This window comes from Chaetodon trifascialis, chromosome 11 (assembly GCF_039877785.1).
Source record: "Chaetodon trifascialis isolate fChaTrf1 chromosome 11, fChaTrf1.hap1, whole genome shotgun sequence".
In the NCBI taxonomy this organism is placed as follows: Eukaryota; Metazoa; Chordata; class Actinopteri; order Chaetodontiformes; family Chaetodontidae; genus Chaetodon; species Chaetodon trifascialis.
In genome coordinates this window covers 11,477,790-11,501,349 of record NC_092066.1, presented here as the reverse complement: position 1 = coordinate 11,501,349, position 23,560 = coordinate 11,477,790, and the positions used below count along the sequence as shown (strand labels likewise).

The 23,560-nt window shown below is 43.5% G+C and overlaps 1 protein-coding gene across 9 annotated transcripts in view; it reads left to right on the top strand.

The window, feature by feature from the left end:
• LOC139338370 (phosphatase and actin regulator 1-like) overlaps positions 1-23,560 on the top strand; it is a 50,685-nt gene that overhangs the window by 18,529 nt on the left and 8,596 nt on the right. For 2 of the 9 annotated variants that reach the window (XM_070973302.1, XM_070973303.1), the window contains exons 1-7: positions 5,000-5,587; positions 8,275-8,439; positions 16,213-16,293; positions 17,888-18,091; positions 18,537-18,876; positions 20,116-20,321; positions 21,309-21,465. In XM_070973302.1, the coding sequence (XP_070829403.1) occupies positions 5,308-5,587; positions 8,275-8,439; positions 16,213-16,293; positions 17,888-18,091; positions 18,537-18,876; positions 20,116-20,321; positions 21,309-21,465 (1,433 nt within the window). In that variant the 5' untranslated portion in view covers positions 5,000-5,307. Of the gene's footprint in view, positions 1-4,999; positions 5,588-8,274; positions 8,440-16,212; positions 16,294-17,887; positions 18,092-18,536; positions 18,877-20,091; positions 20,322-21,308; positions 21,466-23,560 lie in introns of those variants that run through there. The other 7 variants (XM_070973301.1, XM_070973300.1, XM_070973305.1 and 4 more) reach the window with 5 other exon arrangements.

The window sequence follows — 23,560 nt, the reverse complement described above, 5'->3', positions numbered from 1 at the left end:
TTACCAAAGTAGCCCACTAGATGGCAGCATTGCAACATGGGCGAAGCTTGGCACCTCTGAAGAAGCCTCCTTCAGCTGGCCCTGCAGCAAGCCCAGCATTTATTTGCTATTGGGGACTTTTGCAGCAACTTATAATATAAATACTAATGTGATGCCTGCATGTATTTTATTTCTAGCCATTATTGCAACGTTTTAAACATGTTATTACATATACAAGGAATTCAACTCCTGTTTTTAAGTTCCTTTTAATGTTCTAACACAAAAAACAAAATACAGGAAGATATACAGCCAAAGCAAAGGACAGCAGAACACAATAAATAACTATTATGTACTGTAAAGTAGTGCAGAAAAGGTGGGTGTATACATAAATATATATATGAAGGAATAATGAGCAATAACATACAATGTCTACATACAAGTCAAGTGTTTTGTAGATGAGTTTTTTGTAAAACCAAATTATTGCATGCACACTTTTGCCCAATTTAGCTCAGTCAATTTTATTCACATATCATAAGCTTTTTATGTTACCTTCCTGCTGCAAAAATGCAATGCAATTTAAAATGCAAAAACAGGAGGATATTTTAAAAAATCTATAGATGAAAAACATATGAGGTGCACAACATATCAGGTAGCACCAGGTTTATGTTAACACCTGTTAACTTGAAATTCCAAAGTTGTACAATGCGTCCAGCAATGCAGAAAACATACTGAGACAGGGCAAGAGAGACAGGAGGAGAGGAGGCAAAGACAGACAGAAGTGAATTATAACAGAGATGACAAGCGAGCAGTCATCCGTTTACAGTTTTCTGCAACTGCAGTCCCAAGCATCTTACCACAATCCCTGACAGTCTGTGACAGTCCTCTATGAACATTTCTGTTGGCTTCAGAGGCAGAGCAGAATTATATTCACAGTGACTATTAATGTCAAGAGGGAAAGTTGTCAAATTCCACGAGTGTTTGTGGAAAAAAAGACAAACAAGTGGATGCATTTCCATCTCCATTTGACATTTGTCTGTCTCTTGCTCTGTGTCCGTGTTTGATTCCTTTTCCAAAGGAGCACCTCACTGTTTCACTCCTGACGTGTTGCACTCACTCTGTGGACTTTACATAATCATGTCACATTACTCTGCTGCCTGTCAGGAGGAAGATTGAGCTCAGCGCTGAAGGTGGAGCCAAGAACTGCATAAAAGATTTGCGAGGAATCATTCTCCTCACAGATTACAATTGCGTAACTATCATTCACGTTTCCCTGCAGGAAATAAGAAAAGGGGGGAAAGGCGAGGCACCGCACATTTACCATCTAATTAATTCTCTTTTAGATTGTGTCAGGGAAGTGTGGTACTGTTTGTGTGTGTGTGTGTAACTATGGGAGAGCAAGGCAGATAATAATGCAGAGAGAGAATGACAGATGGGAAGAGACAGAGAGATACAGGGAGAACGGGAACAGCAGATTTGTAGTGACAGGCTGCTCAGTCGGAAGTTGTAAGATTGTTTAGCCTTAAACCTGCGCCACATCCATGGAAACCAGTTCAAAGCAGAACCCAGAAAGAAAGGAAAATGACCACCCATTTTGCAGTGTATTTTAATTTTATTCTAATCAGTGTTGATGAAATCACGCTTTCCCTGCTTTTTATTGGTACATAATAACTAACATTCACTGAGGCTACATGGCATCGACACTGTGAGCCAACATATCCATCAGATGTGAGTCAGAGAGGATTGGCAAATACTTCTTAGCAGCTTTGGATCAGCTTACTGTGTCAGTTTAAGTTTATTGTGACAGTTCTTGACAAGTGTCAGGTATGTTGTCAACCACAGGAAAATATATTAAGTTTCTGAAGACCAGTGCCGAGTCCCCGGGATTTTATGCTGAATTGGTCAAAGTTTCACACACACACGCAAAACAAAACAACAAAAAAAATCAATGTAAGCGCCTCTGAAACAGACTTAAGATGACCACATGGCCACAAACTCTCCAATGAGTCTGATCAAATTAGCTTTTTCTTAGGCAGGAAGAGGGAGGCAGGTAATGATTTCTGTGGTCAGGAAGGGGTGAGAGCTAATTGCAAATTGAATCTTAGCAGGTCTGACCTTAAGTAGACTGATTCTTGTTCTTAAAGCGTGTTAATATTTAAAGTCCCCTCCACTCAGAAATGTGTTTTTCTTCTTCTTCTTCTTCTTCTTCTTCTTCTTCTTCTCCTCACAGTTGAATGTTTGAGCTTCACTGTGCAGAATGACACATGTGCACAGATCAACACTAGAAGTCAGTTTTTACGTTCGTCTGCTGAAAGTGGAAGTGGAGTTTCCCAAAGTCGATCCTGGTTCAATATTCAGCTTACTCAAGTTTGATGTGGAAACAAACATCAGACACACATTATTATTCAGACTATTTTATAGACATCTTAAAAAATGTCTGGGGGGCATCTTTAAGTTAAACAAAGCTTGAAATTCCAGTGCAAATCCAGGGACTGTCAGTCATGAACAATGAGTTTTCTCTATTAGTGTCATTTAAAATAATCACTTTTAAGTCTTTTTCATCAAGTTATGCATGTTCACCCCTTCTTCTCTAATGAATTAACCAAAGTGATGTCGGAGCACTGATCAGCACTGCCTGACACAGCAGTTACATAACCACACTGCCACATGTGACCGTTCTTCCTCGCAGCCAACAAATGACCTGTCTTGTAGCTTTAATTATCTGATCATTGTAAGAATGATCTAATAGGAAAGTGAGGTCGAAGGGGCCTCAAGCTCAATAAGAAGTCGGCTAATGTACTAGAGGCCAACATGCTTTTGAGGCCAATGCCTGCGTTTGCGGTACATTTTAGGATAATTCAAGGCCTATAGGCAGAACAGTATGCACTGAAGAGAGTCACACTTCGCTGCAGTGTTGTCTTCCTCATGAGTGGCAAACACTTTCTCCCCTTTATCCGTTAACCTCTGACTCTTTGCTGCAAAGTGTTCCTAAACTTTTAACGCATATGAGCGCAAGAGAGTGAAACTTTGCAGCGGAAAGTGGCAACTGAGGGCAGCTGCTGCATTGCACCACAGTGGGAATAAATCAAGTTCCTCTGTCCCTCATTTCAGAGAGGGCTTTGATGTCACTGGAATAAGCTGCAGCTCATTGAAGGAACATCAAAGATACTCACCCCCGGCCCAAGACCATTCACTGCTCTGTAGGAAACGTGATTGGAAATGCCGTGGGGTCCGATATCTTTTCCACGATTAACGCCTCATTAACCGGCTGTTAATGTTATCAATTACCCCAAAATGTGCTCAGGGATCAAGCGAGTGGCTATTTGGAAATTGTGTTGCAAAGAAAGAATATTTAATACTTTCAGCTGAGCTCTTTCATTTGAAGTATTAAGCTTTCTGATCACTGATTATGGTCCCTCTGCTGCGTTTCTTTTCTTTGATTTTAATTCTCTTAACGCTTGTGTGTTGTTACGCCCAAATTAGATTTTTTCACGTTCACCTCAGTCGTCCCAGAAATTAAAACTGACTTTCGAAATCTCACTTTATGTTTTAGTCTTTGCAGTGAGTTTTTCATTAGTGACAGGGTGGACAAATGTGGACATACATCTAATTTGCTATCCACTGATGTCATTTCTGGATAAATCAAAGGTCCAGTATAGGATTTAGGAGGATCTATTGACAGAAATGGAATGTAATATTCATAATTGTGTTTTCATTAGTGCATGATCACCTGAAAATGAGAATAATTGTGTTTTTGTTACCTCAGAATGAACTCTTTATACCTACACAGGCAGCAGCTTCTCCTATTTGCAGTCTTTCTACAGTATCCTGGAACTGACAAACCAAACAATGAGAGCCCTTTCGCTTTTTTTTTTTTTTTTTTTTTCATGTTTTAGCAGCCACCAAACAACTCAGTTGATGCATTCTGCAACCTCACCACTAGAGGCCACTAAATCCTGCTCACCAATCCTAATTGATGTGTATGTGACCCCACATACCAGCAGGTCATTGTTTCTAACCTGCAGCTGTTTCATATGCTCGCATTTCACGCAAAAGTAAGCATTGTGTGATTCAACCTGCCGTCCTGGTGAGGATTTAAACATAATTCAGTCATCTACTCGACCTTTAGAAGGTGTATATGAGTTGCTCACAGAGGACACTCAGCTCCAGCTGGTCCTCCTCAGACACTCAGCCTTGATGAATCAACTCTCACTGGCCATAGATCAAAAAAGGCAGTTTTTCAAATAAACTTATTGTCAACTTGTCTATACAGCCTTGGTTTAGGGTTTTAAATAGCACAGTGAGCGTTCACTATTTCAAGAGAAGTTCAGCCATTTTGACAAAAAAAAAAAAAAAGCAGATCCAAGAGGAAACTGCTAAAATTTACAGCAACAGTTTTAACAATAATAGACCTCAGTATGGATTTTATTACAGTATACATCTCAATCTTAATTAAGTGTCTCGTACAGACAACTGTACATGATTATTGGCAACTCAAAACCCTCATAACAGCTTTGAGATACCACAGGACTGTTTTGGCTCCAGTCACCTATGATCACACAGGTGTGAAGTCAAGACTCACTACTAACAATCTGCTGAAGGAAATCAGTTCAACCACTAACTTCTTTTTAGCTCCATTCCCGTTTTTTTATGTCCTTATGAACCTAGACTGAGCTCACAAGTAAAGATTCTATTAATTATTTAACTCCTCTGAATAAATAATAGGCCTGCATATGTTGATTAGACCAAATCATATCATAACTCACTGTTTCAGCCAATATTATGCTTACGACATACCCAGTGATGATTTTAGCTTTAACTGCTTAGCTGTTAAATACAGACAGGCTCTTTCATATAATGTCACTTGCTAAAAAAAACAAAAAACAAAAAAACAAAAAAACTGTGATCCTATTATCAGACCAGCAACTTTTCCCCGTCCGCGCTGGCCTATAGAGGAGCGCACCGTGCAGCCAATCACAGGCGCGCACTGCTCAGCTCCACTAATCGTGGATTAGCTACAACTGACTGCAGTCTACAGCTCAGGGAGGGAGAGGTAGTCACTGCTATTCACTACTCACCCTCTATTTTATTATTAGCTGACTTGGATGTAGCAGTAGTGCTTTTTTCCCCTCAGCAGCGGCGATTTTTTCATTGCGCAGCCGAGCGGCTGCTCGTATCGGCATCTCAGGTAAAGGTGTGGGGACACGGCAGAGAGAAACGCCTGGTTTGGGGTAGATGGAAGCTGCTACAGTAGGTCAGGTAGGACTCAGCTGATGGGCCCTTTAATTTAAATCCACGCCGTCGTAACAAGCTCTCGTTTTCGCGTCCCCAATGTTCAAGACGGCCAATTACCCGACGGTGGATCCTGCGCCCACCATCATGCACGGCACTTGGCTCACCACGGGCTGCCGAGAAAACACGCCCGTGGCGGTGGAGAAGCCTAAGAAAAAGGCGTTCAGCCTGGTCAAAATAATGTCTCTCGGCAACAAGAAAGGGCACGGCCAGCATCCGCACCACAACAACAACATACCCTTTACGATCCACTGTCACATCGGGAAAGAGATAAAGCACATTTGCAGCAATTGCAGTCGCGGGAACGACACGCAGGACGGTGAGTAGGCTCTTAAGCCGTGTATGGTTTCGCCCATAGTAGCCCTGCGGTACTGCCGTGCAGGATGTGCTCTCATTATGTGGCCATTGCCATGCCTCAGGGCTCCGATCATTAACTGCGCTTTGCGTGCCCGACATGTGTAACCTGAAGTGGGTCGGTGCCTACCTGTGAACGCAGCTGCTGTGAAACTGCCTGACTGGATCAGAACTTCTTATTATAGGCTCAGGCTCTGGCTGGAATCGCTACTTGTTGGTTTGCGTCTGCAGAATGTATATAATACGGAGGAATTGGTTTTATAATGTGGGAAACTTCTGCATTTCTTCAGCTGACCTATTTAGCTTAGAGATGCATTCAAAATGGCATGGAAGTGTGCAGGCTGTTTGGGTGTGCAGGCTGTTTGCACAAAGCCATTTCCAGTTCAGTGTCATTACATCATCACTCTGCCATCTTGGTATGCAAACAAGTGTTTTTAATTAAAAGCAGCTCGCGTGTTGTGCTACAGTGGTGGAGGATGTAGGTTACATGCAGCGCGGTGAATTTGGCAGAGGCTGTTTGGACTCTTTGAAGATGAGTTTCTCCTCTTTACTTTGCAGATTGAGCACCTCTCCTCCTCTGCCAGTCAAGAGATTGTAATTAATGACATCATCAAGACGTTCTGGTTGGTCAGTCCTTTGCACCAAATAGACACAAACCCTTTGTGTAGAGAGGACGCAGAGGGTTCATCTTCACACGATGCACCAAAAGCACTGGCTGCATTATTGTTTGATGTTGTCAACTGATTTGTGAGCATTTCTTCCTTCTTAACTTGCTAAAGGTGTGTACAGCCCACAGAGCTGCTTGTGGTTTGGCTGCTGGATGTGACTTCCTGTCTTTATCTGGCTTTTGGACCTCTAATGAAGTCATTTGAACCTCTGCTGGATTCGATCAGCACTGACTGTAGAGCTATTTATAGAGTGGTGTGGTGGCAGGGTTGCCAGACGGTTGGCTCTGAGGCACCGGGGCGTTCGAGTGACGCTCCGTGGGACTGATTTCCGCTGCATTACTGTCACATTATTTATCATGCTGCCCCTGGGGAGGTGGCTTGCCTGCAAAGTGATGTGTCCGTGTTGGCAAACATCATGAATGCGATGCAAAACAAACAACCAGTACGTTCCCTGACGGCACGTCATGGGTGATGATCTGATGCAATGAGGTGTCTCTGATAACTGAGGTCACACATCCAGATGGCCTTTTCGGTGTTTCTGTGCTTTGGCTGTCTGGTTTTTCCTACCTCATAGGCAGCCATTGGTGTCCGTCCTCCCTGCAGACACTTGAATCCATCTAAGTGAGCTGACACGTCTGCTTTCATTGGTGACAAAGTTGGGTTATCGTTGCTCCCACAGGGCCAGAAATCCTGACGTCTGACAGTGCAAGACTATGTTACCGAGGCACCGTGCAAATGATGATGTAAGTTTGATGAAAATGAAAGCAGACATGATGGATTACCCATCTCAGGCAAGTGTTAAGTCTCTGCAAGTTGGTACGGATGATAGATTACTCTCAGAAATCTGAAACGTTTGTATGAGCCAGTGAGTGCTGCTGCAGTTTAGGTGAGGAGAATCAAGTTGTCGTTTCAGTGAATAGCTTGCTGGTCTGTTCTTACAAGATGATTGTCCTCAGCTGTTTGACTGTTAGAGTCCGGGCATGTTATTTTGGCCAAATTCTGGGAGAGGAACCCTTCCTCTGTTACTCCTCCAGTTTTTTTCCCTGTTAAAGGCTTTTTCTGGGGGGTTTTTCCTTATCCGAATCGAGGATCTAAGGGCAGCTTGTGCTGTATGCTGGACACTTTGTAAAGCCTCTTGAGGCAAACTGATTTGTGAGTCTGGCCTATATAAATAAGACTGACTTGACTTGACTTACACTGCTTTTGAAAGACTACTTTAATATCTCTTAAAGGTCTGTTCAATTAGTTTTGTAGTAAGCAGACTGGAAAGCAGCGTATAAACAGCTCCATATCTAAAGGTGCATCTTTATTTGCTGCTAGCATTGCTCACAGTTTTCAGATCTGTTCACAAGCGGGTGAGTCTGCACTGAGTCAGAGATTTCAGTTTGAATGCCTCTTTGTGATTCTGCCCCTGGAGCTAAAACCTCAGATTTTGTTTTCTAATCACATCGGGCACATTTTGTGCGTGTGCTGTCTAGATTTTTGTAAGCGGGGCTGTTTGTAGCCAGCATCTTTCAAACATGGCATGTCCTCACCATTCATTTAATATTTTGTGTTGGAATAAACGCGCTCGCTTTTGATGTCCGACGGTGCATAAAACTCTGAAGGGCTGGGCCTTCTGAATATTTGATGAGGAGTAGAAAGATTTCCTCTTAATGAGGTGCTTATCAGTCTGTTTAGAGTGTTTTGGCAAACTAATGCCAACAGCTCAGTGTGATGCAGCCTCAAACTGTTTAGACTCGGAGCGTATCCTCCGTAATGCTATCTGATATGCAGGTTTGTTTATCCTCTCCCAGCCCCATCCAGTTACGAGGGAATTCAGGAGGCCACTTGGCACAGATCCTTCCTGCTTGGATCTTTGTAATCAAAAGTGTCTGCTGCATTCACTGCAAACCCTCCTGCACAATCACCAAAAATATCCCCACCTCTGCATCCTCACCTGAAGTAGACCCTGTCTTATTTATTTATTTCTGTTCCCTTACAGCTGAGGAGGTAGAGAGGCTGGCCGCCATGCGTTCCGAGTCCGCGATCTCTGGCACCCACACTCCACCCATCCGACGTCGGAGCAAGTTTGCCACTCTGGGACGCCTCCTCAAGCCGTGGAAATGGAGGAAGAAGAAGAGCGAGAAGTTCAAGCAGACCTCCGCTGGTGTGTGACATTTTGTTCTTAATTCTATGTTAATATATGCACAAAAAACACACACGCAGGTGCCGCATGCATCATAAACAACTGCGGTTCCTGCTGTTTTATACCCTGTCTAGTTGAGGAAAGAAATTCATTTATATGTCCTATGGCCAAAAGAAAAAAAATATTAAGTTTCAGTCTCCAGGGTGATTGAAAATGCAGCAAATTGATTCAGCAAAAGTGCAGCGTTGGAGTTTTATGTTTTGAGGCCTCTTTAGAGTTCCTTTGATCTCGCAGCCTAGTGTTGTCAGAGGCGAGCGAAGGACATGCTCTCTTCAGATGTGGCTGTATTTATTTTCCTTGGCTGACACATCCTGAATCCTGCCGTCAGCCCACTGGACAGGAGGAGGCGCTTTGTCAGACGGCGTCTCGCGGGTTGGAAGCTGAATTCTTGTTTTCGTCGGCCTGAATCCGGTCTGAACAGGGCTGGATGTTCGCATTTGGCGACATTATTGAATTAGCATCTTCCAGGTGTGAATTTGATGAATGAATCAGTCTCTGTCTGATTCGATCATGTTGTGCTGTGACTGCCTCATTCCTCGCTCGCTGCCGGTCAGCCTCTTATGTGATCACAGGGGTTAATGTGATGTGTTGTCATCACTTCGCAGAAGCACAAAACATTTGACTTTTCAGTCGGTGTCACCTTTCAGCTAGACTCTGACTGTTATTGTTCCCAGAGTGCTGTTTGGCTGTAGTTAGCATTTCTGCTCAGACACTGGTCCCCCCGGCTCTTCAGCAGTCTCTCTGGACTAAGTGGTGTTAGAAAGGCACAAAAGTGCTGACGAAATCTATATTTTTAGGGCTAAATGCTCGATTTCTTGACGTTTTACTGTATTTAATAGAGAACGTGTGCTCGATGAAACGCTCATAGAGATGCTGTCTGTTCATTGGCACAGTCATGTACGCTCTATGATAACAGCATCTCCCCAGTTCTGGTGAAGGACAGTAATCAAGAGCTGAGCAACAAAAGGCCTTTTTTTCTGTTACAATGGTGTTAATGCACAGTGGAGTTGAGCGAAACGGCTCTCTCCATCGCTTTTGTTATCCACTTGTTTTGTATGCATAACGCTGCTGTCTCCAAATAATTCTTTTGCTGTCATTGTTCTATTCAGTCCCTTTTGATAGCAGCATCATGGTGGATAATGCCCCACCAGCATATCTCACTGGAGTGGCCTCTAAGTGGAATTTGTGCCTTGCTTCAAGCAGTAGCTGATGCACAATCTTGCGAGCAGCTCCAAAGATCAGGCAGGTGCTTCAGCCACAGTGACGCCACTGCAACTGCACACACACACACACACACACACACACACACACACACACACACACACACGCACACACACACACACACACACACACGCACACACACGCACAAGCACACGCACACTGTCGCATCAATTTCAACAAGACGCATGAAGTCTTAAATAAAAGGAATGTGCCCTGCATCCGTGCAGCAGGCAGTGGGAGAGTGGAGGTCAGACGAGCATGAGCCGGTGCAGTAAATCGGAATGACAGGAAGTGGCTCAGGGACTTTTGAACCATAGCGGTCAACACATGGACCATTGCACTTAAATGGAGATTTAAAGCTGCACTAAAAAATACTTTTCTTTAAACAATGGCTCAAATTCCTGCCAATTTGTGATGCTCATCTTTAGGGTTTCCTAGTGGCCAAAAATGGATTAACGCCACTTTAAAGACCCTTCACTGTAATTGTGCCACAACTCATTAAATCAAAATGTATGAAACCGTATCTTGTATGAGCAAGTAATATAAAAAAACTTTAAAACATCTGTGTTTTGAAAGCTTCAGATGTCATTTTTTTTTAGCCTCACAGTCGCAGTATCTGCAAAATGGAGGCTACTCTGTGCTGGTATACATGATGATGTTCACCTGCTTGAATGTCTAATGCACTTTGTTGTCAGCTGGCTAAGTGTCAGATAATATATTCCATTCATCGGTTTGAGCAGCGCAAGGCCTGAATCCAGTGGTATGTATGAATAGCGAACAACGGACTGAAGCATGGAGTGGATTTTGAGCAGGCGTTCTTGATGCCATTTACTAACAAAATCGTATATCAGAGTAAAAATGGAAGAAAAAAAAAAGTGCTGTTGCTCATTATCACACCTAATCCCAGAAAGATAGCTCAGAGTAATTATTCGCATACTTTCAGTCCTCTTGTAATGAGCGTTTTGTTGTGATCCGAGCTGTGCTGAGAGGAACAAAACTCATCTTACTTAATCTGGGAAACGGTATCGACTTTGGCTGACCTGCAGCCCCGGTAGTGATTTGTGTCTTTGAAATGGAACATTGTGCACACACTGCTGTGCATTTGCCCTCGTTTAAACCGTCAATGCCAGCCCTTAAAGCCTGGAATGGGATGACCTTATTTTAACAGATGCGGGAAATCTGCTGCCGTGTAACTATGACCTATACTTAATTTAATGTACTAATGCTTTGTCAGCTGGCAGCTTGAGCTTTTGCTTGAAATCTCCAGAGGTTGTTGGTCATTTGTCAACCTGTTGCTTAAGCAAACAGGGACGATGTGCTGTACAGTAGCACTTTATGGTTATCTCATTAGAGGCACAGTTGATGTTAAGGGCATAGTTGCGACTCCTGCTGCGCTGCTGTGATCTCGGACTTTCCTGTCCCTGCGTGCTGTCTTCTTGTCTCTGCAGTTGTCTCACTGTTGATTATGTTTCCTGTGTCAGTAGGGAGCAGACTAGCCACTGGGCATGCAGATGTTGTCATAGATAATTGGACACTGAGCACAGTGGAGGATTATGAATGTGTCGCGATATTAAGCAGATGAAGGCCAGCTCTGGGGACTGTACTCTTCACCTCAGGAAGGAAGGAAGGAAGGAGGGAGGGCCTGACAGTTGGATGTCTTATCATGCGCAGTATATGCTTCCAGCAAGCTTGTATCACAAAGAGATCGCGCTAGGTGGAGATTCATCAAAAGAACGCGCATGTGGTAGTCTGATGTTATCTTCACTTTCATTTCTAATCCAGTTAGTTAGCAGATTTCCTCATGATCAGCAGTCGTCTAATGCGCTGCTCTCGCTGTTTATTAGCATATTTTTAAAAATAAAACGAATCACAGATTTTCCTCCCTGCCTGCTAATTATATCCTGCGTGCAGAGTAAAAACAAACACATTCCAAACTTGCCGTATCCTTCGCAACTGTCAAGGTCTCGTTTAGCCGTATCCCGGCTTCTGACGCGTGAGCCCTAACGCTTGAGCCTCTCATTGATAAAAGACTCCATGAAAGTTTTAATACAGTTTTTGTGAGGCTCAGGCTGAGAGAATTGCCTCAGTAAAAGCCTCCACTTTGAGCTACTAAGCCTCGGGGTTGGTAGGATGTGTTCTGACTATCTGGGTCACTTCACAGTGGAATATATTCTCTCTAAAAAACTAAGTGTAGTGTTCTCAGATCAATACAGGCTATGCTCAGATATGCCAGTTTGATTTAATATGCTCTCAGCTGAGTCTCCCTGATGAGTGTCTAATCTTCTCATCGTGGTGCAGACTGAGTGGCTGCAGTGTTGGACGCCACTTTGGCCGTGGTGGACTGTCCAAAATAGAACTTGGTTGATAATCAAGGTGATTTAGAGGACGGCCTCTGCTTTTCATACTCGGATATGAATGATTGCATTGTGTTCATTGGTATTGGAACGCCAGTCAGTGATTTGTTTATTTGTAACAGGGGGGATGGCCAGGGCTGGAACTCAACTTGAAACCCGATTGTAAAAACTACATTTGTAGTCATGCTCACCTAAAATATTTCGCTGTGGTTTGGTCTGGGGGTGTATTTTCAGCAGTACAGATGCTGTTGAACGACCATAAATATTATTAGAATATTATAGGAATACTGCAGGCAGCAGCGTGTCTCTATGATCCTCTCGCTCTTCCATATGTTGCGACTTGTCACTTTGATCATACAGCATATTGATAGTATATAGTTTACGGAATATTATAGAGTCATGATGAAACTGACAAAAGAGCAGGACTGAGAGAATGCAATTACAAATCCATCTGCGACTTGAGCATCACGGACAGCTCTGCGGATTTATCAATACGTAGATGAGCCATACACTACGTTTACATGCAGTCAATATTCGGGTTATGGTCAATATTCCGGTTTCTGAAACATTCGGAATAACCTGTTTACACGTGTGAGCAAACAGGGCTAATCAATTGGGATATTCCATTCAAAACAGCGACGCACGGACAACGTGTCGACGCACGGAGAACGTCATGAGGCAACGCGCGTCATTTCAAAAACAACAACAACAGCAGCCGCACTGCGGATAATGAACAGCCCGGTGCCGGTAGCAGTCGCCTTCGTTTGCGCTTTGGTGCTGGTTCTGACCCACCAGTAGTACTTGACGCTATTCTGTCTCACTTTCTTTATTCATGGAAGGCGAGAACGTAAAGAAATAGGAAATGGAGCCGGAGCTGTGCCATCCATATCCATGCTTAATATACCGTTCGATGGGGATATTCCGATAGGCGTATACGTGACCAAATATTCGGGTTAGAAAAGGAGTAACCCAGGGGTCACATTCGGGTTTTTAAAAACCGGAATATGAGCATATTCCGATTTTTCAAGCGTTTACATGGCTGTGCGCCTGCCAGGTTATTGCTGATATTCCGGTGAAAGGGTTACTTGACTGCATATAAATGTAGTGAGTGATGCTAACTTAGACGAAGCTCAGTCAGAAAATGGATCAGTTACTCAGGCAGATTACACTAACATATTCAACTTAACAACCCTACGCTCTCTCTGCTACCAGGGGAGGGAGAAGGGGGATGCAGTTTGGTCACTTTGCTAGCAAACGGGACAACATCCCCCCTCATACCCCTCAAGTTGCCTAGTGGATAGGCCTGTAAAAGCATTAGTTTAATGTTTCAAGTGGTGTACCTCAGCTGTACACTGAATGTACATACACAATAGATTTAGATTGTGGTGATCCAGTTTGTCATATTCACGATCAAAGTTCGGTATGAAATATTTGGTGTGACTGGCAGCTTTTTATCCACGCTGACTGTTTTTATTCATGGCTCTCACGGGACCTTCCTGATGAAATGAACATGAAATTCTACTTCTTGCACTTCATTAAATATTAAATAAGATGTTGTTTTTTTCACAAGACCAGCCAGTGTTTCAACTCCTGACTCCCTGTCTGCCTAGTGCAAGTGAAATCTAGTGAAATCTAACAGTTCCTTCCTCTTTTGTTTCATGGCCGCACAATATCTGTCAAATCTGAAGACGCATCTTCGCAAAGGCTTTTGAGTTAATTGTATTACGTAACTGTGCGCATCCCGTTGTACAGCAGTTATGTCATAAAGCTTTGAGTAATTATTTTTCACTTTGGATGAAACAGCAGTATAATCCCTGAACATATTACAGCACTGCCAGCCTCGCGTCAGCCTTTAACCCTGGGTTTTCCCTCTCCAGTAAAGAGCTGCTGCTGATGATTTTGATGAACACCGTGTCTCAAGAAAAAGACTGACAAATAATTTTTTTAATAACCCACAACAGGAACGTCAAAGTCTGATTGAAGATGACTTCATGCAGGTTTTTAATGATGGATGGAGTCTGCAAATATTAGCTTTATTGTAACAGTATTTTCATATAGCACGTCCCAAAAAAAGATCAAAACAAATCCTGAGCCATTGACATTTGTAGTCAAAAGCGCATTGGTTGCTTCTCAGTTAAAGAGGGTTGTGGGAGTTCTATGGAAATCTGCTGCAGAGGTGCAGACATTCCTATTTTTGATGAAATTTTCAGAGTAAGGTTTGCTTTTTTTGTTATCTAGACGCCGCTCAACTGGCAGACATCATTAATAGAAACCTCTTCAGTTTGCGAGCTGTTGTAAATTTTAATGAAGTTTGAGAATGCACAGGTACAGAGGAGTGAAACCTGTGATGTCTGGCTGCCTCTTCATGCCTGCAGTGTTTTTGGGGAAACAATCTGGTGAACTGGCTGCGGCCACTCTCAGCGAGAAAATGTCCTCTCTGTTGATTCTGGGTCAACTCTTTGATACGTATATTATCCCCTTGATATACTTGACCTATAATGTTAAATTTGCAGCCTCTGTGGGAAAAGTGACTTTTTGATGGAGCTGCCAGCATTAGCATCCCAAGCAGCATCTACAAAATGGCACAATTTCTTTTCATTTCACACCCTTCAATTCACCACGTCGTAGAGCTCCAGTGGAGACCACTCTTTGTGTGACACATTGGTGGTATTTTGGTCACGTATTTTTTCCCCTCCAAATTTCTCGCTGCTTAAATAATTCCTGGCTTGGAGCTGGCTTAAACAGGCTTCTGCTCGGAAACTTTTGAAGTATGGAGTGATATTGAACATCTGGTATCCTGAAGGAGCTCATAATGGAGCGTACTGTTTGGTGATAACTTGCTCTGCTAGGGGAATTTCGAACACTGAAGCGCAGAGTATCCGAATTTCTGCCCCGCAGGCCTGCCCGTCTGACATTTGTGTGACTCTCATTTGTGTTTTTAATTTTGGACTCTCAGCAGTTGGTTTTGAATCCGCTGTGATGTGACTAAGAGCAAGGAAAAGAGAGGTCAAGCTGTCAGTATTTTCACGAATCCACAGCGACGGCGTATTAGCATCGAACGCACCGCCCTCTGATCGAGCTGGGACACGACTCCTGGGTCATATGTAAAGCACACATGGCGCAATCTGTGATCTCCCTCTTAAGCAGGAGCTACGGAGGCCTGCAGGGACATTACCGCGCAGTGTGCTCAAGTGTTGCTGCTGATCCTCATTTCACATTCTTAATTGGTTTCTATGCAGGGGTGGAAAGTGCTAGCATGGTTTTTAGCCGCTTTTATTCAGCGTGCTGATAGAAGATGTTAACTTTTGAAGCTAAAAATAGAAGCAATAGCTATGGGACATGCTTTCTTGTGCATAATGCATTACTATGAGAGGTGTTGTTGGAATATCTTCCCCCTACTTTCATCTCCTTTGTTAATCAACGCCCAGTTTTTTTTTTTTTCCAGCTTTAGGTCTTCTGAGGAGAAGTCACACTTTCACAAATTATCTTTACAACAAAATCCAGGCTTTTGATGCTGCTGTCAAATGATAAAAGATCAAAAGATGTATACAGTAAAGGTAGATCAGTAAAAATGTATTTAATGCATTTATTTCTTCTTCTTCTTCTTCTTCTTCTTCTTCTTCTTCTTCTTCTTCTTCTTTATTTGGATAAAAACTATACTTCCCAGCTGCTTTAAAAAGGTCCCAGCAGGTCCCAGATATTTAATATTTTTTTTTAGAAATTGCTCAATACCTTCTTAAAAGGTTTATGGCTTCAGTTGGAACAAACTGGTTTGGTTTGAGTGCCGCAGGGAAAGACTAACACACGGTTAGTTTTTTCATGGGATTTGTTGACAGTAAGAAAAATCTGAAATGATGCCTTCCTTATCTTCCAAGTTTTATCAACCAGTTCTCATGCTTTCAACAGAAACGTTATATTAATATTACCAGGACAACTGGGAAAAGATCTTTCAATGCATGGATATTTTTCTGACAGCCATGCCCTGCTATCTTGCAGTATCACTGGTGAAAATCTACTAAAAGCCGTGGCTCGTGATAGCAAACTATTTTGCCTGGGGACCTCTAGATGTCTGGAAATCTTCTTCAGTTTCATGCTGTGTTGCTGAAAGGTTAGACCAATGTTCAAATAACTTAAAACATTATTCTCTTTCCCCCCTCAGCTTTGGAGAGGAAGATGTCCATGCGACAGAGCAGAGATGAGTTGATCAAGAGAGGAGTGCTGAAAGAGATCTTTGAAAAAGGTGAGCTGATGTTACGCAGTTACAGTCTGATTTAACAGAGCTGGAAACTGTCTCGGTTTAAAGCAGAAGCCGCAAGAGGGGTAGACGTGTTAAATTGGAAGGTCTTCAGTTATTCATCTCCTCATTAATCAGTCGTCTGTGAAGTGTACTCTTCAATATTTGGCACAGGGCATCTAGAGATATAATCTTTCATTATAGAAATTTTGTAGGGTTTTTCTAAAGTCTTTGATCTTGATTTGATGTGCCTTAGACGCCCCTTATCCTCAGCCAGGCAGTATATTTGAGTCTGACGGCAGGGTGCTCCGTGCCTCAGGACATCAAAAACAAAGTTGCTGAAGCTGAGAAAGTCCACTGACTCTCACCAAGACGTGAGCGCCAGTGAGGAAATATGAGGCCCTTTTTTATATTTCATTGTTTTAGAAATTGAGCTTTTTGGACGGTGTTCAGAAATAAGAACACTCTTTGATATGGAAGCGAGAACAAATGTCTTGCGAACTAAATCAAGTACTTTCTTATTATGTGCACATTACGCTAATAGACACTGTTCAGTTCAGTAAATTGACCAAAACTGATAAATTGAATAGCTACCTCCCTTGTTTTTGCATAATAACTGTGCCACTCCTTGGAATGCATATTAATGGGGCCTGGTGTGCTCAGTTCTGCTGCCCAGTGACAACCTAATTTCCATAATCAAAAAAAAAAAGCTTGTGCGCACAGCTTGATAGATCAGCCGTGGTTATTTTTACTTTTACTATACAGCGATGAAAGCTGTATTATTTTAGTGGCGCTGACATCCCTCTGATGCATAGATATAAGACTAAACTCATTCTGCTCTGCTATACTCAAAATAGAAACAGATCCTTAGAGGCAAAAATAGAAATATATTAAAAAGAAACAAAATCCCGTATTGGCAAAAACGTGTTAACCTTTCATCTGACTGGCTGCTGGATTGTAATCGGCTTTGATTGGACGCCGTCTTTGACTGGCACTGCGTGTGCCTGGATTTAACGTGGCACACACCAGCCAAACCCTAACACTAGTCTAGTCACCATCTCAATGGCTGATGTTTCCTAATGGAGGTGCTTCAAAACGAGGGTCTTTTGAGGTCGAGCTGACTGACAGCTGGTCACAATAGCGACTTTTCACTTGAACGTCTCAGCTAATGGCAGAAAAAACGGCCAAAAAACATCCCCTGAAAGACTTTCTGAACGTTCAAATATCTGGAGACTAACCTCGCACCTCGAATCATACAATCAGTCATTCTGTTTAAAAGACTGCTCGGTAAAGATGACTTCTGGGCGAGAGCTCCCAGTATAAATGCAGCGTTTGTCAGAATCTGTGAGCAGCACTGTGAATTACACTGTCGGCTTTAAAATGTGATCACGCAAAAACCAAAGTTCTGACACCGTTCCTTGGTCTGGTTTGTGCCGATAAAAGCCTCTAAACAGTCTTAGCCTCCCGAATCCCCCCCCCCACACACTGTCTCCAAGCTCATTTGAAACTTTGTTTGAACAGTCTTGTTGCGCAGTGTTTTTCTGCTGCAGTCGAACACGCTTTCGATACCTGACAGACTGTTAACTTCTTTTGTGTTTAGCGACCGTTGAGTTCCGATCCTCGATGGACGGCGGAATCTACACTCAGGAGCCCTCTCTTAAATCCTCTATGGTCCTGTCCACCAAGAAATCTGTCACCTACCCAGGTGACCTTCAGGATACCCCCGCCAAGCCGCCTCTGTACCACAAACAGCCTCCTGCTCTCCCTCCAAAGCCTTTCTCTAGGATCCCAAACCATAGCACAGGTCAGTGGTTTAGTTTATCCTTTTTTCCAAACCAGTATACAGTATTTGTTGGACCCCACTGCTATTAATTTCACTACCCCAGGAAACCTCTCACAGTGAACACCGGGTACTTGTTTTGATAAATGAGCCATGACCGCTGCTGCTCTAAACCCTACCTGCGTTGCCATACATGTGCACAGGATTATAGTAGTCTCATTAAATTCCCCTGTGGTCAGGGCAGCTGGACTCTCTCTGTCACAGTCAATCTGTCAGTCAGAGGGAAGTGGCATTACCCTGGCCTAATTCCCACCACTCTGCACTGAGGTCTGAGCCTCATCTGATCGTCCATGAACTCTGTTTATCTGTCTGCACTAGCAAAGTGTCGTGGATGCGATAAGTTAACCCAGTAGAAATGTTCCACAGTCGGCCTTTCTGTCCTGCTATACACGATTTCTTTTCTCTCTAGATTCTTGCCAGCCAATGAAGTTGCCCTGTATGCCCGGGGGGAAGCACTCTCCACCCCTGCCTCCCAAGAAAGTGATGATATGTGTGCCTCAAGGGGGGCTGGACTCGTCCCCTTCTCCGTCCCCCAATCCCCTCAGCGCTCTCTCCCAAAAGTGCGTCCCATCCCAGGGCATGACCCTCCACCACGGCACCCTGCTGCCCTCTCAGCTCGCCGGCCTATCCAGTCTCCACCAGAGCCACGGTCACCCACTCCAGCTCCAGTACGGCAGCTTGCACGCGCCCAGCCGCATCATTGAGGAGCTCAATAAAACCCTGGCGCTCTCCATGCAGAGGTTTGAAAGGTTAGTAGCCGTCAGGGCTCAGGTCGTCAAATCTGATTGTACGCCAGTGACGGCAGGAAGGGATTATGGATCAGCTTTTATTTGTCTTTCTGTCTGTGCATCACACATAATGTCTTGGGAGGATCTGAGGAACGATGTCAGTGTTTCTTGCCGAAATATAAAAGATTTCCCCAGTGTAAGTTAAAGCTGCATGCTGATTGGCCGTGTAGAAATGTTGCCTTTGACAACATGTTTCCATTATAAAGAATGACTGTCCTTCATTTGATGAGGCTACAGCCCAAACAGCCCTAATCAGAGTAATTACTGGGGAAAAAAGCACTACAATTAGCTTAAAGCGTTCTGTTTGTTAGGTTTTATTTTTGTGGCGACTTGTCCGCTACTCTCGAACATATCCTGGTGTTATTGAGGTCGCATGCTGCCGTGTAGTGCTGGCGTACAGGTCTAAATCAGCACACTGCCTCACAGGGCAACATGGCCTAATTTTGAAGTAAATGTGTGTATGTGTGGGCACAGGCTCATGGAGTAGGCGTCCCTCCAGCAGTTGGCCTGACATAACATGACCAGCTGCTCTTTACAAGAGCTGCGTTTCTTCATGTTTGGAGAAAAGGGACAGGATAGCGGATTGGACATTATGTAACCTCTTACATTAGGATCTCTTTTCACCGAAGCCATTTGGGAGGGGATAAGGAAGCAACGGTCCTGACATTGCTTGCAATTAGTCTGAAAGCTTGAAAAATGGTTACGCAACAGTGGCTCATCATAAGAAGCCCCAACTAGACTGTGATTAATCAATCTGATTTGTCACTGGTCAGCGCCTGCATGCGAGTGTGTGTGCTCCTGAAAGTGAAGTTCGTTTCTATCACCCTGTTTTAAATTATACAAGCAGTGAGTCTTTTCCTCTGCATGGGATTGCGTAGGTCTGCACAGAATTGTACTCGGTGTGTTTTCTTTCTACTCCAGTTTCATTCATGTGGAGGTAAACATCTCCTCGTCCGCCATATCTGGATTAAAATCCCACTAAGTTATCATGCACCAGAAGCCCCTTTTATTGTTTTGAATCACTTGCTTTTTCTGGATTGAAGAGGTTTATGAGGGTTATTGTTTCAGTAATACCAAGATGAGCTGGTATGTCACTGTCAGGGGGATGGGCAAACTCATCCCCAGCATATCCAAATGAACTGGCCATAAGAACTGGCAAATTACATTAATGCCCAGATTTGGTGCCTTTCACTCTGCTAGCTCTGCTCTGCACGGCGTTGCTCAGTGTGCTCCCCTGGACAGAAGAGAACCGCCGTCCGTGATCATCGACTACGAGGACGACAAGGAGAACATGCCCAACGAGTCCGACTACGAAGATCTGCCCAGCATGTATAAGGACGAGGACGACGATGTGGATGATGACGAGGACGAGGACGACGATGAAGACGACGACTCCATATTTACAAGTGAGTGGCAGCAGTGATGGTGACCTTGAGGGACCCTGGATGTTTAAGTTGCGCAAATGAAGTTGATTGCAAAGTCGGTGGATCGATATTGTTTTTCTCTGAGATGCTTTAAATGTACCAGCAGACACCTAGAATCTGTCTATTAGGGACTTTCTTCATCTATTTGTTGCTAAAGATAAAGAAAAAGGCAGGTTGTGGAGAGCGCCAAAAAAAAACATGCCTTGGTAGGAGAACAGTCTTTGTCGATTTTGTTGGTTTTGTTTACAGACATGATGACACATTTGCTTGACTAATCCTGATCGACACTACTGCTAGCTTCACCCGAAGGCTCCTGGAACTCAGATGCTGTTTGACCTTCAAAGCAGGGCCAAAATTAGGTTCACAGAAGTGTATCCAGCATCATGCTGTCATCCATGGAAACGCTCTTTGCAAAACTGCTGAACTGTGCAAAGCCGTTCGCATCTTTGACACTGTATCCCGGTTTCCACATGAGAGCATGCTGGAGTTTTTAAAGGTTGTGATTGGCCGTGCGTGACGGAATCGTCGTGAATTAAAGGGGGCGTTGAAAATATGAGGGCTACTTAAGGGTGCAGGAAACATTATAGGTAAATATTTCATGTGTTGTGAAGGCATCTGAAGTTGCACAAAACAGCAAATCGCTGGAGTTTAGATGATAAATGCCGGGGAGTATTCATTTTGACGTTTTTCGAGCGTCAGCATCAAAAACTGTCAAATAAAGATGCCAGCGTTTGAAGTAAAAAGGCAGCAATGGCAAGATTTTATACCTGTTTATGTACAAGTTCAGTTTTGAGTGTCATCGATCATTTTTATTTTAACCTGTGTCATCTGAATGTAAGCCATAATCTATATGAAACAACTGAAACAGACAGTAGAATGAAGAAAAAAGTAATGTTGGTAAATGAGGCGACAGGTCGATGCTTCATGCCTGCAGCTCCTCTCATGTTTGACACTGCTGTTTGGGTTTAGGTACCCTGGCTCAGAAGGTGCTGAGGAAAGACTCTCTGGCCATCAAGCTGAGTAACCGTCCATCCAAAAGAGAGCTGGAGGAGAAAAACATCCTGCCAATGCAGACGGATGAGGAGAGACTGGAGTCTAGGCAGCAGATAGGCACCAAACTCACAAGGTGAGGCACGTCGCACACATGCATTTACAGACATGCACAATTCATGGGCCAAATATTTTCAGTAAACCAGGTTGATTTCGCTGCCAACTTGACAGCAGCTGCCTGAAAACGGCACCGACTCCTCTTAGCCAAATCGAGCATTTTGTCTTACTTTGGGCTGCCGACGGCCCGATATCCTGGCTGATGGAACCGTGACTCAGTCCAAAACTGATGCAAATATGAGCCTTTTTTTCTGTCGAAACACTTTTGTATCCTTTCATTTTTCCCCTCAATCTTTTCATTTCTTACATCCGATAAGGATAAACGCTTTATCTTGTTAAAATGAGGCTCTGAAAATGGAGCTGACCTAATTTCAGCGATGCATCACCCCCCCCTCGTTTTTCTTCTCTTTTCTTCTCTCCAGCACACTCTCACTCACTCTCTCTCTCTCCTCTTTCTTCCTCCTGCCTGACTTCCTCCCTCGCTGATTGAATCACCACGGTGATGCATGTGCCAAACTATCTCCACCCGACTCCTCCACACAGCAGCACCACGCAAGCCACTTCATACCAGCAGTTTACACACGCACGCACACACACACACTCTACACTGGTGCAGTGCGTACAAATCACGGGAATTTGTGTACATATGTTCAGATCATAAATGTGAGTTCTAGAAATTGAACAGATCAAACAACATAATGTTTTTTCCCCAACGGCTCACAGGCCTCATTTGATTTCACTCTTCTCTTTGAACATGAGTTGCCTGAGTGAAGGGGATGTAATGATGCGTTAGTATGCGATAGTATAATAAGATTCATGGGAAATATGGTTGCAAGGGAGGGATGGAGTATCATCTAGAGACGTTGGCACGCAAGTCGCTATTCCCCACTGCGATTGGAACACAGCGCATGTTCCCAGAAGGGCTGCCTGCTTGGTTGTCATGTTCCCAAAAAGCTCTGTCACAGTGTCCTTTGCACAGTGTCGTCTGATGCACAATTCCTAATTTCATGCTTTTTGCCAACAGCATTGTGTCCTGCGATGTTGTCGCTTCTGCTAGGCCAATCACAATTGATTATGATAATGCTGTTCAAGGACACGCTGACCTCAACTCACTTCTGTTGACCTGATTTGCTGGAGAAACCCTCGAGACCCTTTATCTCAAGGGTGAAAACTGAACGGAAGAGTTCTGCTTCTGCCCTTGAGACAGTTGGTAAACAATGCTGTGACACTGGCTGATTCTTACCGGGATCCTTGCTTGCTTTAGTGTGTTCTTTTTTTATGTATTATGTAGTTTATGTCTCTTAAAGGAGTAGTTTGACATTTTGGGAAGTATTTGCTTTCTGAGAGTTGAGCCACACCTGTGTTTGGGCCTCTCATTCACATGTAAACACCGTTTTGGTCATTAAAACGGAGATTACTGGTTAGTTTATGTTACACCGTGTGCCAGAAAGGTGTTCAATCACTACTGATAAATAAATAATCAAATGCTATTGTTTGTTTTTTTAAATTATCACTGCCAGAGGTACAGTCGCTCATTCTTGAAGCTCAGAACGCTCTTCTCTTGTACTTGATGTAGACTTTATCGCCACCTACTGGCCCGGCATGCTTGTTTGAGGGTTTGGAAATATCTTTTCATCCCCGTGTGTACGGACATGTCTTGTGAAACGAAGGCTGTGCAGGAGAAGATATCTGCCATAAAAAATATCCATATACGTGGTGTCAAGGCCTTAAGATGAGAAGATTTATACCACTCTCGTGTCTGTCATTTCAATATGAAGCTACAGCAGCAGAGGGTTAGCTTAGCTTCGCATAAAGGCTTGAGGAAGGATGAGACAGAAAACATCTGCCTGCCAGCACCTCTAAAGCTCATAAATGAGCAGGCTAAATCTCATTTGTTTAAACTGTGAAAGTGAGATTGGTGAAAGTAGGGAGATGTTACATAAAAGCAAAACAATGAGCTTAAAGATGCTAAACTGCTCTGTAGAGCTGTGGGAAACTACAGAATTTGATGCTAATTCTTTGTGAATTTGTCATGAGTGACCCCTTTCACATTATATTAGTCATTTGATTCATTGTTAATCAAAAAATATTGATTAGTGCAGCTTTAAGCAAAT